General features: G+C 46.7%; 1 protein-coding gene across 1 annotated transcript in view; it reads right to left on the bottom strand.

Moving 5' to 3' along the window:
- LOC107297478 (DNA repair protein RAD51 homolog 3) overlaps window positions 1–7,537 on the bottom strand; it is a 40,017-nt gene extending 32,480 nt beyond the window's left edge. Inside the window, exons 1-2 of the mRNA XM_015826843.2 lie at window positions 7,410–7,537; window positions 2,720–2,786 (exon numbers count right to left, since the gene is read on the bottom strand). Of these exons, the coding sequence (XP_015682329.1) occupies window positions 2,720–2,768 (49 nt within the window). The 5' untranslated portion in view covers window positions 2,769–2,786; window positions 7,410–7,537. The remainder of the gene's footprint in view (window positions 1–2,719; window positions 2,787–7,409) is intronic.
- Between the last annotated feature and the right edge of the window lie 34 nt (window positions 7,538–7,571).

The following is a 7,571-nucleotide window of genomic DNA, read 5'->3' as shown; positions in this document are numbered from 1 at the left end:
GGCTGTTCTCAGAAAAACTAAACCGTGTCGGATCTGGCTAGAACTGGGATGGAAGCACATCAGGGAATCACAGGCTATAAGCTAAACAAAAAATCCCAAACAACCTGAAATAAAGCAATGGAAAACCACCGGAAGAGCTGCCAAGAAAATTAAATGGATGTGTTCAGGAAGTCCCCAGCAGTCAAGTTCACCTCAAAGGACGCTTTACTTAAAAAATAAAAGAGAGATTTGCTTGGCAGGAAGCAGTGGGAAAAAAAAAGAAGAAGAAGTGCTTTCTGTAAATCTTTTATTTGGGCTCTGTTTGGCTTCCCCGGCTCTTTTGATTCAGGAGATCTCATTTCAGCGCAGAAAATTCTTCGTTATTTTATTACCTTCAGTATCGTTACCTCTCCTACGGGGGAGATGGTGGCATATAAATTTAAGAAAGAAATAAAGAATCTTTAACCAGAGTACATCTGTCATGGAATGGGTGGAGGACCTTGGGAAACGAGAGGAAGAGAAGTTGGCTAGTAAACAATCAATGATTGCTCTTATCATTTAAAGGCGAGGGAATTGTAATTTATTCCTCAGAGATCTCTGACACCGGTCAATTTGGTCTTCCTAAGTTGCCCCTTCAGTATTTCTAGAGATGTTTTCGTATTAAGAATGCCCCATATTAAGTTAGCAGCTCCACAGTTAAAATTGATATTCTGTAGTTCCTGCGATGACAACAATTACTGAAATTCTCTGCCTTTGGCTACAAAAATAGCTAAGAGTCTCGGGACAACTTAAAACGAGCCAATATATTATTACATCAGCTTTTAAGGACTAAAATAACAGAGATGGAAGGGATCTTGGAGGTCTTCCAGTCCAACCCCCTGCTCAAGCAGGAGACCCCATATCATTTCAGATAAGTGACTGCCCAGTCTCTTCTTGAAAACCTCCAGTGATGGAGCAACCAATACGTCTGGAGGCAAGGAGTTCCACTGATTAATTGTCCTCACTGTCAGGAAGTTTCTCCTTAATTCCAGGTTGCTTCTCTCCTGGATTAGTTTCCATCCATGGCTTTTTGTCTTGCAGTCTGGGTGCTTTGGAAAATAGGTTGACCCCTTCATTTTTATAGGGGTCAACCTATTTTCCAAAGCAACAGAAGGCAAAACAGGAAACAATGGAAACAATGAATGGACTACAGGCAGTAGATGCAATCACAGCTAAGGCCAGGGCAAAACAGAGTTATAAGCATAAAACGTTCTCCGTATGAATAGACCAGTGATGGCGAACCTATGGCACGCGTGCCAGAGGCGGTACTCAGAGCCTTCTCTGTGGGCACACCTGCCACTGCCACGAGCATCTTGCACAGGTCCATTAGGCTGCCGCCGGCGCCCAGAGCAACAGCCCCACCCAGCACAAAGGCGAAGCGGCTGGCTAGCAAGCTGGAGTATAGGTAGTAGAGTAGGGCTTTTCAACCTTTTCACCCATTGTACCACTTTTAGGATATGGCAATATCCGAGTACCACCAGTCGCCTAACAAGGTGTCAAAAACTTGATGACCAAAAAAAAGGGAAAAAGTGATAAAGTACAGGTAGTCCTTGACTTACAACAGTTCGCTTAGTGACTGTTCGAAGTTACAATGGCACTGAAAAAAGGGCCCCCCCATGCCACAGCCGAGCAAGACACCTGCCTGCCCACCCGGCCGCGCTCTTCCTCCTGTCCGAGGTTTTCATTGTTGTGAGCATTTCTGTTGGGGATTGGCCGCAGGGGTGGTGGTGGTGGTGGTGTGTTTGGTTTTTATTCCTCCTGTCTGCTGGGTGGTTGCAGCAGGTTTTGGTCACTTCACATGACCCTGGGACACTGTGACCGTCATAAATATGAATCAGTGGCCAAGCATCTGAATGTAAATCACAAGACCCTGGAGATGCTGCAACATTCCAGCTGATCGGCTCTTCTTCTGGGCTCAGCAGAAGCACCAGGATCAGTGCTGCTTTCCAGCTGGATCCTGGCGCTGATCCTGGCGCTTCCACTGAGCCCTGACAGCCCTGCAGCTCCAGCCGTCTCTCGCTCAGGCTTGTGTGGTGCTGCCACTGGTTCAGCTCATTCCCCTCCCCCGCTACCACTTTTCTAGGATGGTCGCATACCACCTGCCAGGTGCCAATGTACCACAGGTGGTACCCGTACCACTGGTTGAAAAGCCCTGTAGTAGAGCACTCCCCCATGCACTCGCTGGCCTCTGTGTGCGGGGGCCGATGGTGTCAGGCAGCAGCCGCTCCTGCCTCGCCTTGCAGCAATGGCACCCCCACCGCACCCTGCAGGAAAAGCCTCCTGCCCACCACCCCACCCACAAGACCCCCTGGATCTCCCCCAATCCTGCCCAGCCCCCACAGGCGTCCCCCCCATGAGCAATAACGAGGTGGCCACGCCCACTGCAGCCATGCCCACCCAGTCTGCCATGACCACCACAGCCACACCAACCCAGTAGGCCATGCCCCCCGCTGGCCCCCCTGAGGGCACCATAATGCTGATGCGGCCCTGGCACTTTGCGATAAATAAGTGGGTTTTGGGTTGCGGTTTGGGCACTCGGTCTCTAAAAGGTTCGCCATCACTGGAATAGACTTTCAGAGAGAATGCTTTGGAAAACAAGACTTGACCATCACTGTACTTTTTGTTCCCAAGAGAGAAAGTGAAATGTAAGTAGAGGAGAGAGAAAAAAAGATCTCCTCTAACAGGAAGTAAAAATGCTTACCTAAGGCAGGTACCAAAGAGGAACGGCTTTGTTCAAAGCGTGTGGTCATCTGATTGGTCAACACGACCTGAAAGAAGCAAAAAAAAAAGGAGAGAATTTACATCAAATATAGGGAGTCCCAAACTTACACAACCATTCATTTAGTGACCGTTCAGAGTTACAATGGCACCGGGGAAAAAAGTGACTTATGAGTTTTTCACACTTACAACCATTGTATCTTCATGGCCACATGGTCAAAATTTAGAACGCTTGGCAACTCATATTTATGACACTTTTACTATCCGGGGTCATGTGATCAGCTTTTGTGACTTTCTGACAAGCAAAGTCAATGGGGAAGCCAAGATTCACTTAACAACCGTGTTATTAACTGAACAACTGCAGTGATTCAACTTAACAACAAGCCTCAACTCCCAGGATTCCCCAGCCAGCATGGGAGTTGAGGTCCACAGGATGAGAAACACTAGCTTAGAGTATAACAGCCCTTGTCACTGATTACTGGTCATGCAGCTAAGGCTTATGAAGTTGGATCCCATACAAGGAACAGTTGTTCGAATTGGGTATGTCTAGTTTAATGAAGAGAAGGACGAGGGGTGACATGATAGCCATGTTCCAATATCTCAGGGGCTGCCTCAAAGAAGAGGGAGTCAATCTGTTCTCCAAAGCCCCTGAAGGCAGGACGAGAAGCAATGGATGGAAACTAACCAAAGAGAGAAGCAACCCAGAACTAAGGAGAAATTTCCTGATAGTTATAACAATTAACCAGTGGAACAACCTGCCTCCAGAAGCGGTGAATGCTCCAACACTGGAAGTTTTTAAGAAGAGACTGGACAGCCATTTGTCTGAAATGGTATAGGGTTTCCTGCCTGAGTAGGGGGTTGGACTAGATGACCTCCAAGGTCCCTTCCAACTTTATTATAACTTTTGGAGAGCCACAACTTCCCCACCTCTGCCACAAGTAGATGTGATATGGCCACTTTCCCTAATAATGATAGCAATAGCACTTGAGACTTATATACCGCTTCATAGTGCTCTACAGCCCTCTCTAAGAGGTTTACAGAATCAGCATTTTGCCCCCAACAATCTGGGTCCTCATTTTACCAACCTTGGAAGGATGGAAGGCTGACTCAACCTTGAGCCGGTGAGGCTCAAACTCTGGACAGTGAGCTGAATTAGCCTGCAATACTGCATTCTAACCGCTGCGCCACCCCCAGACTTAACAATTGTCATTAAGAAAGACAAAAAGTCTGGATAGTGGACCTAGAGACAGGTGAGTAGAAGAAAAGTACTGGAGAAGAAAACAAAAATGCAAAGACCTGCAAGCAGAAACAGAGCCACTGTGGCAAAAGAGAGCAAAGGCAGGGCCACTAGTAGTAGGCTCCTTGGGTGCAATACCAAAACAAAAACTGGTGGAGAGAATTCTAGGGGCTAAAGGAGGTTGTGGGAACAATCCCACTAGTTTTCTGTCTGAGACATTTGATCATCTGAATCTTGACTCGTTCATCATTGCCAACATTTAGCAAACAGACCTCCGTCCTTGTACCAAAAGACTGCCATTTTTGAGTTATCTTAGCAGTACAAAATGTGCCCATCAAGCCCCCTATGTTGGTCTACCTGAGTCAGTAACTCAAAACAGGAACTACGAAGGATTTGTTCATCCAGCACATTATCTAAAGAATCCGATGTCAGCATCCAGTGCAGAATAACAGAATTGGAAGGGATCTTAGAGGTCTTCCAGTCCAACCCCCTGCTCAGGCAGGAAACCCTATACCATTTCAGACAATTGATTGTCCAGCCTCTTCTTAAAAATGTCCAGAGATGAAGCATCCACAGCTTCTGAAGGCAAGCTGTTCCACTGGTTAATTGTCCTCACTGTCTCCTTAGTTCTAGGTTGCTTCTCTCCTTGCTTAGTTTCCATCCGTTGCTTCTTGTCCTGCCTTTGGGTGCTTTGGAAAATGAATTGAGTCCCTCCTCTTTGTGGCAGCACCTCAAATACTGGAATGTGTTAAACTGGAGGGGCAGATCGATTAAACTGGGGTGCCTCTGAGTATTCTTAACTAGGGGTATTGCTGTCATGTACTACGTGAGGCTTCCCATTGGTAACACCGCTGCTGCGCGAGCTGCATTGGCTGCCGGTGGCCTTCCGGGTGCGCTTCAAGGTGCTGACCATCATCTTTAAAGCGCTCCATGGCATCGGACCTGGATATCTCCGAGACCGCCTCCTGCCGCAGATTACCCCCCATCGACCTGTACGCTCCCACAGAGTGGGTCTCCTCAGGGTACCGTCGGCTAGACAGTGCCGGCTGGCGACCCCAAGGGGGAGGGCCTTCTCTGTGGGAGCTCCCACCCTCTGGAATGAACTATCCCCAGAGATCAGGGTGATCCCTGATCTCCCTTCCTTCCGCCGCGCCCTAAAGACATGGTTATTTCAGCTTGCGGGACTGGCCTAGGGGAAAACTTTTAGAGGGGGTTTTAATTATAATTTTAATTAGACCAATTATGAATATTTCCCTTTTAATTAACTTTTAAATTCGTAGTTGATATTTTTGTATTTTTGTATTTTTATCCGGTTGTTAGCCGCCCTGAGTCCGCAAGGAGAAGGGCGGGATATAAATTTAAAAAATAAATAAATAAAATAAATTTTGTTTAGCCAGCTTGGGAAGTAAAATTTTAGGCTCGCAGACTGATCCACTAGGGCTGTTCTCCGTTGTCTTCTAACACTATCTGAGTAAAAACACATGGACAGGCTTATTTTTAGCAGCCCAGCAGTAAAAAAGAAATCCCAGCGTACATACAGAATCACGGCTTAAAGAGGAACTATGTTACCTGGAAACAGGAAATAAGTAACATTCCCGAACGTGCCTAAGCTTCATTCTGGAACAATCCTTCCTAACCTGGGTAGGCTGAAAAAAGCCCACCTATAAATAGCTGTAGCTCAAGCCTGTCATCCGTTGGCAGGAAGCCAGCTAGGACTGCAGCACCTCCAGGCAGAGGTCAAAGGAGAGGAAAGGCAGTTTGCTAAGGAATTTCTTCCACACCGTCTCTCAGCAAGACTTGTTTTCTCCTTACAGGATTCTGTCAGTCTGTCTATTATCTGCCTGTCCGTCTGTCTATCTCAAAGGTGCTTCTCCAAAAGGCAGCTGGACTTTCTTTATTTTTCCTTGAAGACGCTTCTCTTCTCATCCAAGAAGCTTCTTCAGTTCTATCGACCTATCTAGCCGTTTTAGGCTAGATAGGTGTATACATACACACAATACTCCTACTCTTCCTCCTATTTTCCCCACAACAACAACAATCTGGTGAGTTGGGTTGGGCTGAGAGAGTGTGACTGGCCCAGTCACCCAGCTGGCTTTCATCCCTAAGGTGGGAACTAGCAATAGCATTTAGACTTGTATACCACTTCATAGTGCTTTACAGCTCAAAGCGGTTTACAGAGTCAGCATCTTGCCCCCCCCCCCAACAATCTGGGTCCTCATTTTACCCCACCTCGGAAGGGTGGACGGCTGAGTCAACCTTGAGCCAGTCAGGATCGAACTCCTGGCTGTGGGCAGAGTCGGCCTGCAATACCGCATTCTTACCACGGCGTCTCCATGGCTCTTCTAGAACTCTCAATCTCCAAAGTCACCCGCCAGCTTTCACGCCAAAGGTGGGACTAGAACTCACCATCTCCTGGTGATTGGCCCAAAGTCACCCAGCTGGCTTTCATGTCTAAGGTGGGACTAGAACTTACTATATCCTGGCTTCTAGCCTGGTGCTTTAACCACTTGCCAGGGGTAGGCAACCTTGGCTCTTTTATGACTCATGGACTTCAACTCCCAGAATTCCTGAGCCAGCCATGCTGAGGGGAAAGGGAGAGGTTTCCAAGCTGAGCCATGCTGGCCCAGGAATTCTGGGAGTTGAAGTCCACGAGTCATAAAAGAGCCAAGGTTGCCTACCCCTGCACTAGACCAAACTGGCATTTATATTTATAAAAAAAATACAATGACAATCAAAAGGCAGGAAATCCTTAACCCACTTCAAACGCAGACAAGATGAGATTTATAAGAACAAAGGAATAGCTGGATTCTCGTATGTCAAGCTAGCGTTTGTTGAATCATACTCTGATGAATAAATAACTGGTTTTAAATAATATATTAAGCTAGACATTATGGTTTAACCGCCACAATTGACAGATTTATAGAACATGTCAAAAAATACACCACAGCGTGTTGCGTTGAATTTTCTGCCCAATGTTTAGTTCACTACTTCGAGTGTCACAAAGTTATACAGGTAGTCCTCGACTGACCACAGTTCGTTTAATGACCGTTTGAAGTTGCAGCGGCACTGGGAAAAGCGATTTATGACCGTTTTTCACACCTGCAACCACTGCAGTGTCCCCAGGGTCATGTGATCAAAATTCAGACACTTGGCATCTGACTCCTATTTATGACCAGCGTAGTGTCCCAGGGTCATGTGATTTCCCCTTTTGCGACCTTTGCCATGGAGAAGCCAGATTCACTTAACAACCGTCTGACTAATTTAACAAATGCAGCGATGCACTTAACAACTGTGGCAAGAAAGATCACAAAACGGGTCAAAATCCACGAAACGAATGTTTCGCTTAACAACGGAAATGTTATGGCTCAATTGTGGGTCATCAACCGAGGACCATTTATCGACTTAGCCACATATCTCCATTCTTCCTCAGACTTACAGCTAAGGTACGGTCATTTGCGATGCATATCAACTGTTGGGCCAGGCCGTTCAAAAGCCTTGTTCGCAGCGACAGATCTTCGAAGTCATGGCGGAAAGGAAAGGCGATTCCATCAATCACAATCAGCTGCACCTAAGGATCAGATATAAAACAGAGAGAGCT

This window comes from Protobothrops mucrosquamatus, unplaced genomic scaffold, assembly GCF_001527695.2.
Source record: "Protobothrops mucrosquamatus isolate PMUCROS unplaced genomic scaffold, P.Mucros_1.0 scaffold3327, whole genome shotgun sequence".
In the NCBI taxonomy this organism is placed as follows: domain Eukaryota; kingdom Metazoa; phylum Chordata; class Lepidosauria; order Squamata; family Viperidae; genus Protobothrops; species Protobothrops mucrosquamatus.
Note: the sequence above shows the minus strand (reverse complement) of the source record. Positions and strands in the feature narration are given on the sequence as shown.